Source organism: Papio anubis, chromosome 6, assembly GCF_008728515.1.
Source record: "Papio anubis isolate 15944 chromosome 6, Panubis1.0, whole genome shotgun sequence".
Lineage (NCBI taxonomy): Eukaryota > Metazoa > Chordata > Mammalia > Primates > Cercopithecidae > Papio > Papio anubis.
Window position 1 is genome coordinate 136,679,248 of NC_044981.1, and position 23,711 is coordinate 136,702,958.

Sequence of the window (23,711 nt, forward strand, 5' to 3'; positions counted from 1 at the left end):
TGAGACTGCAATGAGTTATGATCACCCCACCGCACTCCAGATTAAGCAACACAGCAAGATCCAGTCTCTTAAAAAAATAAAAATAAATAAAAACGAGGCCTATACTTACCATGAACTCAGAATAAAACTCCCAGGCATTTCTCCCAGGGAAATTAAAATTTATGTCCATATAAAATCCTGCAGATGACCCTTCACAACAATTTGTAATAACCAAAACTGTAAGTAACCAAAATGCCCCTCAATTTAAGTGAATGGTTATGCAAACTGTGGTACTTCCATACTACAGAATACTACTCAGTAATAAAATGGAACAAACTACTGATACATGTAACAACTTAAGAAAAAAATCCAATGCCCAAAGGTCACTTCCTGTATGATTCCATTCATATGATATTCTCAAAATGACAAAAGTATAGACTATAGACGGAGAAGAGTTCATGGTTGCCAGGGTTTAGGAATGGTGCTAGGGTAGGACACATTTTAAAGAAGGTGTAATTGTAAAAGGATAGCACAAGGAGATCTTTTTGGTAATGAAACATTTCTAATTACAGTAGTGGTTAACCAAATCTACACCATAAAATGGCAACAGAACCACACGTACACTGTACCTATATGAAATTCCTGGTTTTGATATTATACTATAGTCACGTAGGATGTAACCACTGGGGGAACTGGGTGTACCGTACATGGGACTTCTCTGTACTATCTTTGCAACTACATGTTGAAATCTATAATTATTTCTAAATAACAAGTTAAAAGTAATAACTATTTGATGATATACAATAAATTTCTAAATTATCTTATTTAGGGGAAAAAATTATCTATTAAATCCATGAGACCTGAAGAAAATAAGTCATTTGCTCCATAATTTCTATTATTTTGATTTTGGGAGGAAGAGAGGTTTTGAAAAACCTACCTGATGTTTATCATTGTCCAGTTGAGAAATTATAACATTACTACTGGCATAATGTAAAAGTAGATTGCTTAGCTTTGCAAATTAATTTAATTAATTAATTAAAAGTTAAAATATTGAAAGTGTACCTAGATTTGACTGCATTTGTCTTTCTTCAGAGATTAAATTCCATAGTTAACTGTGGCTAAATCTAAATATATAAACGTAATTCTAAGAAGTACATTTTTAAAGTATTTAATATAGTTAAGATTTCATTTTTGATACATAAAATATTTGTAATAGCAACAAAACAAAAGCAAACTGAACTAGAGGACATTTAAAATAAAAATAATAGTAATTTCCATAAAAGAGTTAAATAGTCCTATGCATTTACTTGAGATATTTCATGCCAGAAAAAAAATACAAACACACACATCACTTATAGCCAATATTTAATAATCCCAAATTAATTGATGTGTAAAAAAGTCTTTATGATCTGTTACCGCCCAAAAGAAGGCATCATAATAACTTTCAAGAATATGTTCTTTGACTTCTAACCTCTGCTCTTCTTTAGAATTACCTGTAAGAGGGGAAAAAATAAGATTAATATAATATCTATGAAAAACAAAACATCATTCCTTAACAAAAAGTTAAATAGTCCTGGGTGCATAGTATGCAAGACTGACTTTATAAAACCGAATTTGGAAGATGATTAGGGAATCTTTTGTCTTATAGTCTTAGATTTCTCTAAAAATAGTCTTATCTCAATGAATATGAAACATGCCTAGATTCTAAAAACCTGGCTTTATTAGTTACCTCTTGATGTTAATTTCTTCCACTGTAAGCCAAAAGTGTTCAGATTAATGGTTTCGAACTTGAAATTTTTATACAATTTAGTTATCTAAATTAGGAGTTACATAATACCAGTTAAGGAGTTAAACAATATTCTAAAACTCAAAAAGTCTATTATAAATCAGACATTTCACAACTATAAAGTAGGACAAATCCACTGCAACATTAAATTTATTATATTTGGACTGGAATTATAATCATTTGAGACTAAAACTAGTCATCTTATGCTGAACAACTTGTTAAGTAGATTATTTTTAAAATATATAGTCTGTGGTACAAATTTTTTAAAAAAGGAGATTTTTAGTTGTAAAAAGACTGACAGCATTAGTCAGAATATCTGTTTTTTTAAAAAAAAAAAACTTATCTACGATTTTAAGTAAATAAACCTACAGTTTATTAATACAAATCCTAAATTTAAAAAATACATGTATATTCTTCAATATCTTAAGCCTTGTTTTTCCTGCAGAAAAATATTTACATTGACTTTAACAGTCTAGAAATTTGTCGAAATGTTTATAATTGCAAGATAATTTAAAATCCCTAGAAAATGCCAAGACATGCACACTTCTAGACTTCCACAAGACCATCAAATAAATCTCTGTCTAGGTTAGTACTTCTCTGTTCTACAAGAAAATATCATGTGTACTTCAAAACAAAGTTTGAATAGTCAAATGAATTTACAAAATGCTGAGTATATTATGTACTCAAATAAGCTTACAAAATACTAAACGGAGTTCAACAGGTTTCCTTACTGCTGTATTTCTCTCTTGGCCTTTCATAACTTTATAAAACTATAGTTATATAAGACATTAGGATTATGAGAAACTGGACACAGGGTGCATGGGAACTCTAAACTATTTTTTGTGCCTTCTTATTTTAAAATAAATTTAAAACAAAAACGTCTACAAAAAGGTAGACTGTCAAAAATAAGTTTCTCTCCTCTATCATCCCCAGTCAATTGTGGTTGCCAGTTTCTTACATATTCTTATAGAAACAAGTTCTACAATAATACTGTGACTATGCCAGGTTATCTACACTTCTTTGACCACAGAAGCGTTTAAGGTAGGGCCTTGATTAACATCATTTGGAAATAACATTTTCAGGAACATATCTGGAAAACTGCGCCGTAGACAACATATTCTTAACATTACATAAAAATAACAGGAAAAAGCAATCATCTCTACTTGTATATATTTTTTTTCTTTTTTTTTTGAGACGCACTTTTGCTCTTGTTGCCCAGGCTAGGGTGCAATGGTGCCATCTCGGCACACTGCAACCTCTGCCAAAACAAAGTTAAAAGAAATCAAATAGTGATATGGTTTGGCTTTGTGTCCCCACCAAAATCTCATCTCGAATTGTAATCCCTTCATGTCGAGAAAGGGAAGTGATTGGATCGTGGGGGTGGTTTCCCCCATGCTGTTCTTCTGATAGTGAGTGAATTCTCTTTCCTTCATAAATAACCCAGTCTTGGGTATTTCTTTATAGCAGTGTGAAAATGGACTAATACAATGAGGTAATTAGGATAATTTTAAACGATCAAGAAGAAAGTAAGTTTTGATAAATTTCAAAGTGATATATCTTCTCCGTCTACAGATTAGCAGTCTGTAGGAACATGAATGTTTCCTCTAAAGCAGTGGCCATTAATATTACCATTGGAAATCAATAATATACGTATGGAGGAAATCTAACTCCTTAATTAAAATAATTAACTCATAAAAGGCCAAATATCGACTCAATCAACAAAGCTGAGTAAGGTATACAAATCAGGGAGAGGTGATGAAACGAGTGGTAATTTTGAAGTTTAATTCTTGCTCAAGAAAAGAAATCTGGATTTTACCTTTGCTGCAGCCAGTACATGCTCCTTGTTAATGACTCTACATTTACTCTCACAAGCGTTTGTCCTGGACTCTTCTGCTAATCGATGAACAAACAGTAAGCAGTTCAGATGGACCTTTAAAACAGAAAATCCAAGTGGATTTTTAAGTTCAAATACTGATGCACTGAAATAATGATTTTTAAAAATTATCTCAAAATGTATTGTTATACTATTTACCATTGTGATTAAGTAAATTAAGTCTATTTAAAATTACATAGAATTCAGTCCCTCTTAGATTCCCTGCAGAGAGACTTGGTCACTGCAATACATAAAACAAGCTATGCAAGGCAGACCAAAGGCCATTTTGTAAAGCATCATTACATATCAAAATGTATGTAAGATTCACTTAGTAACAAATATTCCTGCTTCTGATTCCAAATGGATTTTAATTTACAACATAATTTAAAATTTCCAGAAATTTTTAAATCAAAACATACCAACAACTACATTTTAGGTTATTATTCTACAATCTGAGGTCAAAGATTTTTAAACAGATATATTTAATTTGAAATATTTGTTTAAAAACATGTTAATAGTTGAAATTGTTTAAGTCTGGTAAATTGAAAAGTGTATGCACAAAGGTCAAGTTATTTGTCATCCAACAACTATCATAAAATAACCATACTTACTATTAATAATCTTCAAGCCTCTTTTAAAAAATTATTTAAAGTAGGTAATATAAGCAGACTGAAAAATTTAAAAGTCTATAAAAAAACTATAGTTATGTAAGATATGAGAACTGTGGAAAGCTGGGTAAAGGATACATGGAAACTGTGTACTATTTTTGCACCTTCTTTTGAGTCTATAATTATTTTAAAAATATAAAAAAAAAAAGTTTATAAAAGGATAGACTATCAAAAATAAGTCTATTCCCCATCTCATCCCCCAATCAACCACTGCTGACACTTTCTTGTACATTCTTACAGAAACAAGCTCTACATAAGCAAAACATATGTACTCATCATCAGATAATATATCAATATTATCTGATTACATATATGTATAAACAAGTGCTGATATGTCATATAAAATAACATTTTGTTAAGTATTTTACTCAAAATCACCATCCAAAGCAACAAAAGTCCTAATCTACAAGCACATTCTTTGGAAAAAAGTTAAAGTACATGTAATCCAAGCAGAAGACAATGTGAAGTGAGCTAAAGTTGTATCTCAGTCTCCAATCTAGGATCATATGTAGTACTCTTATTTATATTATTGGACATATCTTCCCCATCCTTTGCTTCTGCCAGGTACCTGAGGGCACTACCAACTTAGATCCAATTAGATAGTGTCTTTAACATGATTTATTTTGTTATTTACATCATGGCAAGTGATCTTTGCAGTTAGAAGAACAATTTATACACAATACTTAATATTCACTATCTTGTGTACTGAACACTCTCCCACAGTTCATCAAATGTTAAATAACTAGTAATATGGTGTTTTAATGCTTTCTATAACGCAGAAATCTTTAATAGATTGTTATATAGGTGTTTAATAATGTTCTAGTGATATGTGGAGAAAACAGAGGTTTGGGAATTTAAACAAGATGAACAATCTATAAAAGGTGGATACTCTTTTGGTACATTTTTGATGCACTATCTTCTTTGATTCTCACAAGAACTCCGAGATAAAGCAACCCAATACCAATTATTTACATTATACTGTGCCAATTATTTTTTAAACTTTCAATGATAGCCCATTTATTTTGGTAGCAAAAACACCCCATAATATGGCACAATTTCATTTGTTAATCTATACTTTGTACTTCTAAAGGTAAATAGCTTCCAGATACCCTCAGCATAAATTCCAAATTCCTTAACACTAAATCCCACTTGACTGGGGTTCTAGTTTCACCTCTCACTGTTCTAAGCTTCCAGTTCTACACTAGGCCTTTTGAATTTCTTTGAGAATTCAAATGCAACCTTGCCTCTAGGCATCCTACTTGTTTATAGACTTCTCTGAAAAGTCCAGCTTCCCCCAAGATGTAAGGTTATATTGATCCACAGCACTCTGAACTTCCTATCACTGCATAGACTACATCATGCTGTAATTTCTCACTTAGCTGTCTTCCTCAGTGTACTCTAAGGACACGAATTATGCCTAGCCTTTTCAACACTCTATCCCCAGTGTCCCTTAACATATTTTTTAATACATAGTAGGTAGCTAATAATTATTATTGCATGAAGACCCCACCACATCTCCCCAAATAAGGCAAAAAAAAGTTTTTTTAAAAATCAGATTTGATTAAACCACAGTGTCTTAAGACTTAATTCACTAACCTAGATGGAATACCCTTTCCTCTTCATGGTCATGAGCCATGGATATTGTGATGGTTAATACTGAGTGTCAACTTGACTGAAGGATGAAAAGTATTGTTCCTGGGTGTGTCTGTAAGGGTGTTGCCAAAGGAAAATAATATTGGAGTCCGTGGACTGGGCAGACCCACCCTCAATCTGGGTGGGCACCATCTAATCAGCTGCCAGCATGGCTAGAATAAAGCAGGCAGAAGAATGTGAAAGTACTTGACTTGCTGAGTCTTCCAGCCTTCATCTTTCTCCCGTGCTGGATGCTTCCTGCCTTTGAACATCAGACTACAAGTTCTTCAGCTTTTGGACTCTTGGACTTACACCACTTATTTACCAGTGGCTCTAGGGCCTTCAGCCACAGAGTGAAGGCTGCATTGTCGGCTTCCCTACTTTTGAGGTTTTGGGACTGGGACTGGAACTGGCTTCATTGCTCCTCAGCTTGCAGATGGCCTATTGTGGGACTTCACCTTGTGACTGTGTGAGTCAATACTCCTTAATAAACTCCACTTCATATATACATCTATCCTATTAGTTCTGTCCCTCTAGCGAACCCTAATACAGATACTGAGACAAATTAGTATTACTTTTTCAGATGTCACAGAAATTTTTTCAAGTAACCTATATGCTTTCAAGCAACCTTACTCCAATGCACTAAGGTTTATATTAAAATGGTCAGAACAAAAGTTAGTTTTAGGGTATGAGCTAGGCATTCTAACTTGAAAAAGGTAAGCTATTCCATCAGTAAGTTACTTTTAAAAATCCGCTTGCTTAAAAATAAATCAAAGGAAAATTTATAAAGAAATACTTATTACAGTCTCAGTTGACAGAAAGACTGGGCCAGTCTGACTTCCTCCTCCCTTTGTCATAGCACTTTTGAATTTTACATGAACTATAAGCACCCAGATATTTGCACAGCATTTCTTTATATTTAACATGTTAACTCTCTCCCTAGTATCATCCCTGGGGCTAAACAATCAAATAAGGCATAAAACAAACAAAATAACAAAAAGCTAGTGAAGAATGATAAAATAATACAAAGAAATTATAAATAAAATGCTAGAAATAACATCAATCCACATACAGTTGCATTTACAAAATTAATTGTAGACTCAGAATGTTGAAGCTATTATGCAAAACACCAGGAATACAAAAATTTCCAAATTCAAGTTCCCAGACTAGTAGGATAATCAAACCCATAAAGAAAAAGGCAAATGTGTGACAACAGATGATGGAAAGAAGGATAAGATTGATCCTTTCTAAGGACATTAAGGAAAGCTTCACTGAAGTAACATATGAACTGGATTTTGAAAAAATTGTACGTTGCCAAGTAGAGGGAAGACTTCTTCAAGCAAAAGAAACATCATGTACAAATGCAGCATAAAAGTAGATTAATTTTGTGTTAAAGATAATGGGAGACAAAAAAGGAGCTACTCACTCTCCTCAAGAAGCTGCATACCGCACTAGGAGGCATCAACATATGAAACTCCTAGACAACAGTGTTAAGAGTCCCAGCAGCTCAATTGTATGATGTATACTCTTACTGCTGTCCAAGTTCAGAAAAAGAACCGATCAAAACTAACTGCCTTAACTACAGAAAACTTTGTGGATGATGTGGGATGCAAGTGAATTACACTTCCACATAATCTCATTTGATCTTACCTTAGGTCTTTTCATGATTCTAGCTTTTCTTTACAAATGCTGCTCCCTTTAATTTTAAGGTTCCTCTCACTTAACCTTGGAATAACTTTCAGGTGTAGTTTAATGCTAACTCATTGAACTTTCTGATAACTCATTGAACTGGGTAAGATTATGAAGTGTCAAAGGTGAGCAGAAAGCTATAAACCATGCCATATACCAGACAGTGAAGGGGAACTGTTTAATGAAAGCCAAAGACGACGAGCATACTACCTGGGAAAATCTAGTGACCAAAAGAACATTCTATACCCCATCAATGCAACCGCTTGAAATTTCAACTCACCCACTTTCCCATGCCACCTGGATCCCACCGCACTATGGAGCTCCTCTGTCCATGGGTTCTTCAGAGGAAGAAAGGGGTAGATGTGGGAGGATGCTAACTACTTGAGAAATTTCGACTAAGCAATTTGCACCAGTTGGTAGTCTCCTGGATATCTTTGATCAGGTACATTTCCTCTCCCTCCATTTAGAAGCCCCAGTGAAAGCTCCATAATATACTACGTAAAAATGTTTTGCAAGTGAATTTTATTTTAATTCCGTTCATTTGTGCCACCTCTATCACCAGCATGGGGTAGTTAATTGGGGTCGAAGCACAAGACAGCCTGTATTGCCTCTTCTCACAGGATTTAAGAAAGTAACAAAAAAGAAGGGCAGAAGATTGAAGTAATACTTTTCTGGGGGAAAATGTGTTTTTGTTGTGTTTTGGCTTCAGAGACCAAATATGGAGAAAAGTGGTGATAATTCTATAGCAGTTTAGCAAAAAGGAAGAAACAGATACGGTAGCAGTGGAGAACTCCGGGAAGTAAAAGAGTAAAGAGGAGGTAGAAAAACCAATGTAGTTTAAGAACAGCTAGGATGATGCATTCCCAAGACTATTCATGCAGTATGCTCTTATTATCCACAATTCTGTACCTTTATCTCCTGGAAATTATGTGTCCATTTGTAATGGCTCCTTTACTCAAAGAGCCAAGGACAAGATACCGAACATGCCTCCTGTGGTTTAAACCTAGAGAAACAGCGTTCATTGTGCCAGAGGAATATGTGTTCCAAGCATTCAACACACAAACTGAATTTATTTCAAGGCAGAAACATTATTATACAGTGGGTTGATTGTGGCTTCTTATTAGGAGAATATTATGCTTCAGGTATTATGAGTCAGATAAGCAGGCTTTAGTAGTCTAGCTTAAAAACTGACTAGGTGTTCTATTATTTGTCTAGCAAAATGAATTAACAGTTGAGAGCATTATTCCTACAAATAAACTTTCCCATCAGGGTCCTTTAGTAAGCACCCTAACCTAGAGGAAATAGGGCAACATGTTTGGTTAAATGCGTTAATAGAGGAGAGACGGAGGGAGGCAAGGGAGGGAGGCAAGAAGGGAGGCCCTTAAAAGGCATGTGAGCAATGCCTTTTACAATAGCTAAATAAAAATGGCACAGACTGAATTCCAAAATCTATTTTTTAAAGGGTGAATCTTTCATACCCTTTGCAAGTACATTAATCACGGTGCCAGATTGTGTCCCTAAACAGCAATATTTAAAAACTGTAAGCAGTAACTGTACGTTAAGCTCACGTGACTAAGAGCCTCCCTTTAAGAAGATCCAGATATTTACGTTTCGGCGCGGCCCGGTACAACTGAGCTCCAGGAATATGAACTCACATGCCAGGGTAGGGCATACGTAACCTGTCATTGCTGGAACTGCCTTAAACATGGGCCTGAAAGAGCTATAAATTGGCTCGGGGCGGAAAAACAAAGGCTGGAGGTTACTGCCCTTACCTCTCCCGTGCCCCATTCCCAGCCCGAGAAGGGATGGAATCTCACCAGTAAGTCACCACTTTTCTCCAGACGAAGTTGAGGCTTCTGTCGCCTGAAGACTCGCTTTAGAAAGCCACGGGGAGCCTTCCGCTTTATCTGCTTCTTCTGGGAGACTATGGTCGACAGCGCCATCCTCTCCGTCAAGTACCAGCTGCCTCAGCTTCCGAGGTGCTCTCTGTATCGCACACAAACTCCGGGGACACTGGGCCAGCGATAACAATCCGGTCCCTCTTACGCTTCTTCAGGCAGAGAAACCCGGGTCAGAACTTTCGAATCCACCGCCAACGGAACGCGCCCGTCGCTCAGTAGTGACGTCAACCCTGAGCAAGCCCCGCCCCCGGAGGCGCCTGGCTGTAGGTGGAAAACGCCCACGGTGGGCGGGTCCCGGGAATACCTGACGTCATTAAGAGTCGGCCTCCTCCTTTCATCACATTCTGTATTATAACTTTTGCTCTGTGAAACTATTTCTGCTAGGTTCCCTAGAGATGATTGGAAGTTGTGGAGAGATAGATTGGTAAGCCAAGGCAGTTCTTCAAGTACTCACTCTATTCTGTCCCTAATACCAATGAACAGAAGTTTGTGACGTTTTATCAGGATTCCTAAAGCACCAATGCAATGCCTTCCTAGCAAGGAATGCATGATTTTCAGATACTAACAGTTAAGAATTTTACACTTCTACATAATTTCATTTGATCTTACCTTAGGTCTTTTCATGATTCTAGCTTTTCTTTACAAATGCTGCTCCCTTTAATTTTAAGGTTCCTCTCACTTAACCTTGCAACAACTTTCAGGTGTAGTTTAATGCTAACTTATTGAACTTTGTGTTACTTCTTCAAGCTGTTAATTTATCTATCATCTGTCCTACTATAGAAGTATTAATAGTTATCAAACCTTAATGTGCATCAAAATCACCTAGGGGACTTGTTAAACTACTCTTTGCGGGGCCCGGCTCCCAGAGTTTCTCATTCACTAGATCTAGGGGATACTCAAAAATTTGCAATTCTAACAAGTCAGGGACATTGGCATTTGCTAGTCTGCGGACCAATCTTTGAGATCCGCTGTCATTTTAATTATAATTATCTCTAATACTATCTCTATTGAGATCTCAATATTATATTATTGTGATCTCACCCACACAAATGATCATTCTGCTATCTGACCTCCCATTTCTAAGACCTCCTCTCTGCTGATCATCTTCTCCTACACCCTTGAGTTATTCACGCCTGTGGTCATACCCTAGGTGGTGTCATTACTAAATACCTTACCTTCGGTTTGATCTGCCACTTTCAATTTAGTTGTCTCTCTTCAACCGCATCTTCTATCTTTTGAACTTACTCCCTCCAACAATTCTTCGATGCTACTGGGACTACTGTCCTATCTTTTCCAGTTCCTCTCACCACACCCCCACAGCCCTGCCACCCCACTCTATGCCTTATCTTCCCTCCTGTAGCCCATTGTGCATTGATCATCATAATACTCCCCTGTATTTCTCCACAACTTTCTAGCCATTCTCTTTTATCCTCATACTAATCTGGCAACATTCCAACTCTGCTTAAGTTAAAATCTCAATCTATTCAACACTTGCATCTGTGTATTAATATTGGCTTAGGAAAACAACACTCACAGGTATATGTGTGATCTCAATTCAAATTCATGACCACTCATGTGGGCTCTAAGTACTGCAACAATCCTTTGATATTTCCTAAAGCCATTCATTCATTTACTCATTCTCTTAAACAGCTATGTCATGCCTTCTATTCTTTCTTACCTACCTCATTCTCAATCTCCAGTGATGACATTGCTTCAACAACAAAATAAAATGTTAAAAAATCCATGGAGACTTTCTGTATGCTTTCACCACCCTATCTTCCCATCCGTCTCCACCTGCTCCCATGGATGAGATGCGAACTACTACACTTGTGCCCAAGATCAAGCCCCTTCCCCTTTCTTAAGGACATTTCTGTAGCAATTCTCCTTGCTCCTCTGCTTCATGAATTTTCCTTCTTTGCCGATTTTTTTCCATCAGCATCCACACAGTTTATAATATCTCCAGGTTTTTGAAAACCCTCTCTTAACCTTACCTTTTGCTGTTGTCCTTCTACAAAACAAAACAAAACTAGAAACAGTTGGCTAAATTCAATGTCTCCAAATACTGTCCTCTCATTCTCTGTTGAAGCCAGTACAATCAGACTTTTCTACCTATCTCTTCACCAAAATTGTTTTGGTCAACATGACCAATAGCATCATACTTGCAAGTCCTATGGCCAATTTTCAGGCTTCAGTTTATTCGTCTTATCAGAAGTATTTGTTGAGTTTCATGATTTTTCCTTCCATAAAGCAATATATTTAATTGGATATGATTCTCTTCTGTTTTTCTTTGTACTTGATAGCACCTCAGTCTCCTTTTCTGGTTCTTCCTTTTCTTTTTGATCTCTAAATTTTAGAGTACCCCATGACCACATCCTGAGATTTCTCCTCTATCTATACTCATACCCCATGTGATCTTGTCCAGTATAATGGCTTTAAATACCAAATTTACATCTCCAGCTGATTCTCCCCTAAACTTCAGGCATGTATATCCATTCATCTGATGGACTAGAATTCTAAAAGTCATCTTAACACCATGTCAAAAATTAGGCCTTGATCTGCCCTTGCTCCCCAAACATGTTTCTCCCACTCTCTTACTTATCTTATCTGCTAGAACTTCCAACCTTCCAATTACTTAAGCCAAAATCTTGGAATCTGCCTTAGTCCCTCTCTTTATCTCACCCCACATTCAATCTTTCAGCAAATTCTGTCAGTTCTGCTTGCAGTATCTGATCACATCTCACCACTTCCACTGCTGCTGCACTTGGCCTAGACACCATCATTCACATGGCTTATTGCAACATCCTCCTGAGAGTGTCTCAATCTGTTTCTATTCTTTCTCAACAGAAGAGCTAAATTTAATTCAGATTATGTCATCTCAGGCTTCACTAGTTGTTTCCTGTCTCCCTTAAAATCAAAAACAAAGTCCCTATAATGACCTGAGGCCTTACCTGCCCTCTACAAATGCACATGCACTTACAAATATATAATTAACTTTCTTATCTTCTACAATGGAGCAACTCACTCTCCACCAACTGTGTTAGTCTCCTTAATAGATTCAATGGTCCAGATGTTTTTGTCCCCCCAAAATTCATATTTTGAAATCTAATCATCAATATGCTAATATTAAGAGGTAAGGGCTTTGGGAGATGATTATGTCGTGAGTAGAGGGCAGAGTCCTCATAAATGGGATTAATTTCCTTATAAAAGAGGTCCCAGAGGACTGCATTCCCTTTTCCACCAGCTGGGAACATAGCTAGAAGGCACACCATCTATGAACCCCAAAAGAGGGCCCTCACCAGAACCTGACTTTGCTGGCACCATGATCTCAGACTTTCCATCCTTCAGAACTGTGAAAAACAAATTTCTGTTGTTTATAAGTGCTATCGTTTGAATGTTCCCTTTAAAACACACTGAAACTTAATCCACACTGTGGCAGTATTGAGAGGTGAGGCCTTTAGGAGGTGATTGGGTCCCGAGGGTTATGTCTTTATGAATGATTTAATCCCTCCATGGGTTAATGGATTAATGGGATATCATGGGAGGGGAACGGGAACTGTGGCTTTATAAGACGAGGAAGAGAGTCCTGAGCTAACACATTAGCATGCTCAGCCTCCTCACGATGTGATACCATGCACCATCTCAGGAATTTGCAGAAAGCCCCCACTGGCAAGAAGGCCCTCACCAGATGCAGCCCCTTCACCTTTAACTTCCTGGCCTCCATAATTGAAAAAAAATAAAGTTCATTTCTTGTAGATTACCCAGTTTTAAGCATTCTGTAATTGCAAGAGAAAATTAACTTAGACAATAAGCCCCCCAATCTATGTTATTTTTGTTATATCACCCCAAACAGACTAAGATATTTCAGACAGACCTCAAGTACATGCAGCACAACATACTCACACACCCATCAGGTGTTTGCACTAACTATTCTCTCTGCTAAGAATGCTTTTTGGCCAGACAGGATGGCTCATGCCTGTAATCCCAGCACTTTGGGAGGCCAAGGTGGGCGGATCACCTGAGGTCAGGAGTTCAAGACCATCCTGGCAAACATGGTGAAACCCTGTCTCTACTGAACATACAAAAATTAGCTGGGCGTGGTGGTGCACACCTGTAATCCCAGCTACTCAGGAGGCTGAGGCAGGAGAATTGGTTGAACCCGGGAGGCAGAGGTTGCACTGAGTGGAGATGGCACCAGTACACTCCAGCTTGGGCAACATAGTGAGACTTTGTCTCAAAAGAAAAAAGAAAAAAAGAATGCTTTTCCCATTTATCTGCATAGGTGGCTTCATCACCTCTTTCAGGTTTTTGCTCTGACAAGTATCAGAGAAATCTTCTGTTTACAGTATAAACACATGTAACTACGTATATGCCTAGAAGCTCATGTACACACATACATACACATACTCAGTCATGTGCAGAATCTGATATCTCATCCCAGCTCTGTGTTCAGTAGTATTATGTTGGTAGCTAGAGACTGGTGATGGTACATGTATTTACAACATGGAAATTGGCAAATACCAAAATTCAGATATTATTATTATTGTTGTTGTTGTTTCTGAAAAGCAAGTTATTAAACAATTACCAAAATAAATTATACATATCTCTAATGGCTTGAAATCCCTAACCATCTCTGTGGTTCATTTTTCTTTGTAACACTTTTTGCCATCTAATGTTTGCTTCTGCATAGAGAAAAATTTTATTGTAGCTTTATTTATAATAGAATTGGAGACAAATAACTTTTATTAAGAGGGTAATAGAGACACATGTTGTCATATGTATTAGTTTTCTTTTGCCAATGTAACAAATTATCACAAACTTATGGCTTAAAACAACAAAAATGTATTATCTTACAGTTCTGAAGATCAAAAGTCCTAAAACTAAGGTATTACTGTGTGGCATTCTGTCTGCAGACTCTAAGGAAGACTGTTTCCTTGCCTTTCCCAACCTCTAGAGGCAACCTGCATTCATTGGCCCATGGTCCCTTCCTCCCTCTTAAAAGCACATCACTCTAACTTTTGTTTCCATCATCACATTGTAAATCTACATAACAAAGACAGAGAGGTTTTCTTAAAAATAATATTTATTCAGGAACAGGGCATTGTAATGGGAGTATGCATGCCATCGTAAAATTTGTGCATACTGACAGAAGTAAAGAAAGACAAAGGGGTTTATTTTTGTTTTGGTTTTGGTTTTAGTTTTTGCGAGAGAGTCTTGCTCTGTTGTCCAGGCTGGAGTGCAGTGGCATGATCATGGCTCACTGTAACCTCTGCCTCTCAGGTTGAAGCAATTCTCAATTCTTCTGCCTCAGTTTCCTAAATAGCTGGGACTACAAGCACACACACCATGCCTAATTTTTGTATTTTTAGTAGACACGGGGTTTCGCCATGTTGCCCTGGCTGGTCTCGAACTCGTGGCCTCAAGTGATCTGCCCGCCTCAGCCTCCCAAAGTGCTGGAATTACAGGTGTGAGTCGCTGTGCCTGGTCAAGAAAGACAAGGGCTTTAAAACAAAAAATGAAGAGGATTACTTGTTTTGAGACAATGAACCTTGGCTATGGTGTCAGTCTGAGATTGGACAGGCAAATGCTGGGCAGATGTCCTTGCAGAAATATTTTTTGTGTTAAGATTGCAATGGCCTTTGTGAAAAGTTCTGGGTTTTGCAGACCCTTTTGTGATAGTTCTTGTTATAAGGCATTTATTAATCTCCCACCCCACTTCATGACCTTCCCCAGCTCTATTTGTCAGGTGTTTCTCTTGTTTGTTTGCTTTGAGATGGTGTCACATTCTGTCAACACAGGCTGAAGTGCAGTGGCACAATCATAGCTCACTGCAGCTTCAAACTCCTGGCCTCAAGTGATCCTCCTATCTCAGCTTCCCAAGTCACTGGGATTACAGGTATGAGCCACCATGCCCAGCTCAATTTGTCACTTTTTAAAAATATGAATGAGTCCATTTTGATGTCAACAACTTTGATATTTCCCAATTTTAATCAAGACTTTTGTCTAAAAGCACTGCTAATAAATCATCCTGTAATTCGGTTTTGATTGTTCCATGGTGCCAGGATGGACTTATCTTGGGTTATTGGTCTGGTCCCACATTGGAGGGAGTGAGTGACTGCTAAAAATCAGTTTCAAAATCCGTTTAGCCAGATTTGAACAACAGAAAGGTTTAAAGAGAGTGGCTCTCCAGCTAAGCCTGTGGTCCATTATTAAGTTCAATTTTTGTCTGTTCCATAGTCTTTTGCTATCATCTCGAAGTGCTGGGTCAGCTTTATTCTGTTAGTACTTGTACTGCTGCACAAATTTAACAAGTAACAGATACACAACTTAAAAAGGGGAAATATAAGGTAAATTAGTATTAATATGATAGTCTCAGTTTGCATAATGGTATTGAGCCACAAACCTAGGATTAAGGGAAACCAGTTTAAATAAATCAATGACCATTGTCTTCCAAGTGAAAAAACTAGGCATTAAAAGGAATTAAAGTCTCATTATGATATGGAGCCATTTTCTGTCATCTTGGAAAAGCTGTCTATCACATGAAAATATAAACTTCTTGTCTTTCTTTGTAGTTTGAATATCTCTGGCTATAGTGTCAGGTAGTAGGGTAAACTTTCTGTGTAACCCATGCATTAGGCATGAGACTTGTTCCTTAAAATTCATCTACTTTCCACTTATAGAACTTCAAGAAGAGAGTAGTTTCTCTTTTAATAACTCTATGGAAGAAAATTGGATTGGAGGAACCTAGAAGAATTTAGAATCTAGTCTAGTCTACAGGTAGATAACAAGAACTTGAAAGCAATGCACAAAGCTACAATCTAATAACAGGTGTAGTATAGCTTTTCTTTAGAAATGTAACTTTTTCTCTCCATATTGATAACATAGGAATCAGATTTTAAAACCTCTTGGGGCTAGGAAGCCAAACCAAGGTAGACTTTAGATTTAACTTGTAGTCTTCAATCCCTGGACCTGCCAAAAAGTGACAGTTTTTATTCATTCACTGTAAGTCTGGGAACCCTTGAAGTAAGGTATTCTATGCATATTCTCAAATATGACACTTTAGTCCAAACCTTGATAACATAACCAACATTTCCAATTGTATGTTGATATAAAAAGAGAGCAGATTTTTTATTGAACTTATGCAAGTAACTATAGTGCCGTTTCAAAATTTGGGGAGAACCAAGTAGAAAGGAAAAGCAAATGTCTCCAGCTTTATTCACAGAAGTATTCTTTACCAAACTGCTGTATAAATTACTCTAGATAAAAAATTTTCTTAAATCTGGAAAAGATATTTAAGTAAATAACCAGCAATGCTTCAAATAAAAGTTATTATTATTTTTGTCCGTTATTCAAGTTGATGTAATGAATTTTTGTTTCTTTTAGCAGTTTCGTGAGCCAATCAATTTCTTTATGAGAGTTCTGAAAACTTTTTATTTAGTCCATTTATCTTAAAGTTTTTTGAAACCTGTATTTAACAGTACTTGTTAGAGTCTTTTCCATGAATCCAGTTACAAGTCTCTTTAGAAAAATTTCAAAACATTAACTGTAGATGACAAAAACTTAAGAATAATTATGGTTAAAAATCTGATGGAAGTTTACCATCACCAGAAATTGACAAGAAAATTTGGTCTTTTTTTTTTTGGCATGCAACATAATAACTGGAATTATGGCTGATAACATACTAGATTTCTAAAACATAATGTTGGAACTATTTGAATTTTGGAACATTCATATTAATAACATATTCATAAGCATAAATGAAAGAAAATCCAGTGTCACCTATCATTTGACAGTACTTCTCATGTAATTTACCAAATAAGCCTAATCATTTAATATCTCTATAAGACAAGAGATACATCCTTTGAGGTCCTTCAAGGGCCCAACTGGAAGATCCCAGGATTAATTTTAGGTCAAAATTACCTAATTTAGAATTTTGATTCCAGGAAAGCTGCTGAATATATCAAAAGGTTCAAAACACAGATAAAAACAAAATTACAAGTCACTGTGAAATAATAGTCATTTATTTAACCAGAGTGATAAGCAGAAAATGTAAAGAAAGCTACTTGACTGTAATAGCCTTAACCTTCTCAAATCTCAGTTTTCCTACATAATCAGTAAAATCTAATAAAGACAACACAGGAAAATATCTTGATAAATATAAAATATTTTGAGTTTCATTTAGGCTAATTAAAAAGGTTAAAAGAAAACCTTCTGTAGTGTGATTGCTTTCTCTTAGGAAAAGCCCATTTAGACAACCTGTAAGTCAAACATAATGGAAAAGTCGTTGGATTCAATCGGACACGTACAGAATGTGTCCAAGGTTATGAATGTGTACCACATTAAAGAGGAATATAAACAAGAAAACTAGTACCTTAAGCAGGAGAATACATGGCTTTAGTAACAGCATGGGAAGTGTCCTCATTCCATAGAACAATTCAGACACACCAAGAAAAGTCAAGACTACAGAATCAAGTCTTACTGGGGGAAAACATTGTTTTTCTAGGTCTTAAGGACAGAACATTTTATTGACAGTTAAGAGATCAGAGTTAGAACTAGAGGAAAGGGTTACAAACGCTGATGAGAAAGTTCAAAGACAGAGTTATTACCTTGCCAAGCAAAATGATTTAACTTCTGAAAAGGAGAAAAAGCTGAAAGCAATGATGTACAACTTGTAAATTATGTGCAAGATATGGCAAAAGTCTAACTTCTGAGATATGAATCTGAAAAGCTTCAAAAGTAAAACTCTACTTCAAGAAATGAAGTTACCATTCCAAATGGAAGAGATAGCATTTCCAACCTGAACTTGGGGGAATAAACAGATTGCAGGAACAAAAGTGGCAGAAATAAAAAATGTCTACAATTTAGAAGATGGCTGTTGAAGAAACAAATTTCAAAATTAAATCAAAACCTCTTGCAATTTTACCAAGAGCAGATCCACGCTTCAAGGAAAACGTATTGTTGTAACTTTAGGGAAACAAATTTTTAGTTTTGTATCCATGTATTTTTAATATTAAAGATCAATCTTTTAAAAGACAAATAATTTCCTTCTGATTGTAGCCCATTTGATTACACATAAAATTCCTTTAATAAATTCATTCTTAATGAACATTTTACAGCCTGTGTAGACCTTCAACAACATACTTAGACATTCTGATTTGTCCTATACTTAAACAACCACACAAGATTCTTTTTCATACAAAATTGTTTCTTTTCTTTTTAACTTTTCTTACCAAACATCCATCTTCATATTCATAACATCGTCACATCTCTCTCTCCTACTTACTGGTTCCTTTCCATCTTTCTATTTCCTTTCTAAATCCATGTTTCCAAACAACCTTGTAATAAGATCATACAAATAAAATTAGTTTTTTCAATAGAGAACACATTTTAATGCCTTTCTTATGCCCCTACATGGCACACAAGGCAATTTTTATGCCAGACAGAGATACCTTATATTATCTCTCTGAACTTAAAATTTTGACCTGTTTGATCTGAAATTGTAACTTTTATAAACATTTGTCCAATTATTTTTCTTTTAAAATATTAATCTTTCAATTAATTTTTCCATCATCCTAAGCAATTGTTAGCCAGGAAAACCTAAATTTACATTAAAAGAGATGACTCAGAGGTCTAGGTTGATGGTTGCCATAGAGCTATTGTAAATTATAAAGCCATAATTAAAAGCCCTTTAAGACATTTTTTTTTTCTATCTTGGCTACAGTTCCATAAAGCAGTGAATTTTATCTGAACACCTGAAGACGTATCAGCAGATTCAAAGTAGAAAGAAAAAAATAGAGAAACAGAGAATGTAGAAGATTTTACATGTTAGGTCTGTATTTGCAGGGGTTTGTTGTTGTTGTTGTTGTTGTTGTTGTTATAGAGTCTTGCTCTGTCACCCAGGCTGGAGTGCAGTGGTGTGATCTTGGCTCACTGCAACCTCAGCCTCCTGGGTTCAAGCGATTCTCCTGCCTCAGGCTCCCGAGTAGCTGAGATTACAGGTGCGTGCCACCATGCCCTGCTAATTTTTTGTATTTTTAGTAGAGATGGGGTTTCACCATGTTAGCCAGGATGGTCTTGATCTCCTGACCTCGTGATCCGCCCACCTCAGCCTCCCAAAGTGCTGGGATTACAGGCTTGAACCACAGAGCCCAGCCTGCAGGGATTTTTAAAAAGAGATTTAAGTTATGACCATCTGGTCTCTAATTTTTTCTTGTAATTTGCCCATCACTCTAAAAATGAGCATAAAAATTAGCAATGGGCTATATTATAGCCAGCTGGAGTCCCAGAAACCCTGGTAAACCTTAATGTTTGAGAAGTCCATTTAGGTTCTTATTAAGCTCTCAAAAGCAAAGAAAATCCCATAAATCCTGTAATAGAATGTCAGGAGTTTATACCAGTGTTTTAGATGATGGTGATTTCCCTAGTGGCTTTTAATTAGCCATTCTGTATCCACCATTTGTAATGTTTAGTTTTGCTTTTGGAAGATTTTGAGAAACAAACAAGAAAAAAGAGACAAATTATTTACAGACATATATAACCAAACCAAAATAAAACCAAAATCAGAGTGCTCACAAATATTTTAACCCAGGTGTGTAGATCAAACGAAATATTAAATTAAGCATGCAGAAAAGAGCAAAACTAAATTAACCAGAAAATAATGTCCTATAGAGAGAACATAAATTCTGTAGAAACCAGAGTATTCAAACTAGAGGAACACTTGTCTTTATACCAGCAAGGACTTGCCAGAAGAGACCTTTTCTTTTTTATCACCCCAGGAAGTATATAAAGCCTTTGATAAGCCTGTATCAAAGACTGTCTTATAACCAAACCAAATCCCAAAAGAGTTAAAAACAAAACAAACAAAAACAAAAAACCACCTCTACCAAAAAGAAGGAGGCTCACTCAGCCTGAGGAAAGATTCACTAGGACAGAAATGGCAAGCCATGAAAGTAGAGCACTCAGAGGGCTCAAGTGAGTACTGTACACTAAATTCAAGAATTGCCAATTCCTTTCCAAAGTGATTACGCTTCAGGTCTTGCTTCTGGATACCATTTATGTCAACCTAAATAATAAACAGGGAAGCTCTCTAAAAGAAAACAGTATTTATTAAGAAATAGGGCATCATACTGGGAATATACATGTGTCATAGTAAACTATGCACACATTTAGGGAGATAAAGAAAGACAAAAGTTTTTAAAGAAAAAATGAAGAAGTTTATATAATTGTTTTGAGACAATTATCCTTGGCTATGGTGCCAGTCAGAGGTTGGGCAGGCAGATGCTGAAGAGATATCCTTGCAGAAGTAATTTTTGTGTAAGGTTGCAATGGACTTTGTGTGAGGTTATGGTTTTTGTAGTCTTTTGTGATAGTTATTATCAGGCAATTGTGCATGACAATTCTCCCTTCATGACTTTCCCCAGCTCTCTTTGTCAGGGATTATTTTTTTCAAACACAGGCGACTCCATATTTACTCTAACAACTTTCACATCTCTTTTCTTCTGACTCTGACCCTCATGCCCTCTTCCTCTGGAAATTATAGTTATTACACTGGGCCTACTCAGATAACACAAGGCAATTTTTCATCCCAAGATCCTTTGCTTAATTATATCTGAAAAGTCCTTTTTGCGATATAACGTAGTATTTTCAGGTTCTGGGTACTAAGACATAGACATTATCAGGGAGTTGTCATTCTACCTACCACAAGCTCTCTTAATGGACTTGATTGAAGAGCAATGTTGTTCAATAGAGCTTTCTACAGTGATAGATATATTCCATATCTTCTCTCTCCAATACAGTAATGCCATCCATATGGCTATTATTTGAACTATGGCTAGTATAACTAAAACAATAATTTTATTCAATATAATTAATTTATGTTTCCATTTAATAGCCACATGTAGCTCATGAATGTCATGTCATATTGGACAGTGCAGTTAGAGCAAACTAACAAGTAATTCTAGAAAGTAATTCTCTCTGAAAGTTTTGGAGGTGAGTAGGAGGCAGAAAGCAGGACTCAAAAAGGACTTACAATTTATTTGCATTTTTATGCCTTTACAATGAAAATACACTAATACGTATTTTAAAAGTTCATTTACTTAAAAGAATACTTTTAGTTGGATAGGAAAGGAATAATTTTATTTATCCCTGTAATGAAGCTACACTTTATCTTTTTTGATCTTAATAAAAGTATATTGGTAGGGTTGGGATGAATGTTATAATTTCTATTTTATAAAAAAGGAAATCATCAGAGAGTTTGAGAGGCCCAAAGTGTGACAGCTTGTGTGGAAAAGTTAAGGCCTTAACCCAGGTGTTTTAGTTTTTCAATATATTATACTGTCTTTAAGTGGAAGAGAAGCATCTGAATTTTGCTAAATTGCTTTCTTTTAAAATTTTTATTTTTATGGACTTTCATCCTCATTTATTAAAGAGTCACAGAGTATACTATTGACAAACTTTAGCACAACCTAAAATTTCAAACTGTTCTCCTTTTTTTTTTTTTTAATCATTTTTCAGTAATTTAAGTTCCTTTGATTCAAAGGGTTAAAAATCACAAGGTAGCCATTGGAACCCTAGCACACACGGGTAGAATCTTCTCTCCTAACCAAAGGTGACTTGAGATATCTGAAAGCTCCTAATTCCAAATCAAATGGAACAAAATAAAGATCCCAGAAATAAATTCATGCACTCACATTCAACTAATTTTCAACATAGGTGCCAAGAACACAAAATGGAAAAAGACAATCTTGTCAAGAAATGGTGTTGGAAAAATTGGATTTCCACATGCAAAAGAATGAAAATAGCCTCCTATCTCTCAGCATATTAAAAAAATCAGCTCAAAGTGGATTAAAGACTTAAATGTAGAACCCAAAACTATGAAACTACTAGGAGAAAATGTAAGGGAAATGTTTTACAACAGGCTGCCTGAGGATTTTAAAATAAGACCTCAATTCACAGGAAACAAAAGCAAAAATAAACAAATTAGACTACATCAAACTAAAAAGATTTGCACAACAAAGGAAACAATTAGCAGAGTGAAGATACAACCTACGGAATGGGAGAAAATTTTTCTAAACTGTAGATCCAGCAAGAGATAATATCAAAATATATCAGGAATTGAAACAACTAACAGCAACACAAAACAAAACAAAACCCACCAAATAACCCAATTTTTAAAATGGGCAAAACACCTTAATAGATCTTTCTGAAAAGAAGATATTCAAATATCAACAGGTACATGAAAAAATGCTCAGCATCGCTAATCATGAGAGAAATGCAAATCAAAACTACATGAGATATGACCTCAATCCAGTTAGAATGGCCATTATCAAAAAGACAAAAGAACAGGTTGTTGGTGATGATCTGTGAAAAGGGGACACTTACATACTGTTTGTGGGATTGTAAGTTAGTATAAGCACTATGTAAACTGTGCTTAAAATTTTTTCCCCTAAAAGCTAAAAATATAACTACCTTATGAACCAGCAATCCCACTACTGGGTATGCAGCCAGAGGAAATGAAATCAATAAGTCAAAGAAATGTCTGCATTCCCATGTTTATTGCTGCAGTTTTTACAATAGCTAAGATGTGGAATCAAGTCAAGTATCCAACCATGAACACATGGATAAAGAATATATGATATATATGCACAATGAAATATTATTCAGCCATAAAAAGAATGGAATCCTATCATTTGTGACAACATGGATGGTCCCAGAGGACATAACATTAAGTGAAATAAGCCAGACACAGAAGGAAAAACAAATACCACATAATATCGTATGTGGAATCTTAAAAAAAAAAAAAAGAAGAAGAAGAGTAGTTGATATCACAGAAACAAAGAGTAGAACAGTGGTTACCAGAGATCAGGGAGAAGGGAGAGAGAGGAGAGGGGAGGATGGGAAGAGATTGGTCAACAGATATAAAGTTATAATTAAATAGGAAGAATCACTTCTGGTGTTCTATTGTATAGTAGGGTGATGATGGCTAACAGTGAAATATTGTAACTACAAAACAGCTAAAAGAGAAGCTTTTGAATGTCCTCATCACAAAGAAAGGATAAATTCATGAGGTGATGCTTATGCTATACATCCCAAACTGATCATTTTACAACATATGTGTATAAAACACCAAATTGTACTCCTCAAATATGTAGAATTACAACATGTCAAGAAAAAAAAGCTATCAAATA

General features: G+C 35.8%; 1 protein-coding gene and 1 long non-coding RNA gene across 4 annotated transcripts in view; one reads left to right on the forward strand and one right to left on the reverse strand.

Moving 5' to 3' along the window:
• The window catches only part of LOC116275369, a 126,451-nt gene that overhangs the window by 69,360 nt on the left and 33,380 nt on the right, over window positions 1-23,711 (forward strand). The gene's annotated exons all lie outside the window — the stretch shown is intronic.
• On the reverse strand, window positions 1,328-10,290 carry CENPW (centromere protein W). The gene is made up of 3 exons (XM_031667455.1): window positions 9,445-10,290; window positions 3,582-3,695; window positions 1,328-1,472 (listed from the first exon to the last, which is right to left on the reverse strand). The coding sequence occupies exons 1-3, from the start codon at window positions 9,568-9,570 to the stop codon at window positions 1,446-1,448; spliced, it is 267 nt and encodes an 88-aa protein (XP_031523315.1). The 5' UTR covers window positions 9,571-10,290; the 3' UTR covers window positions 1,328-1,445.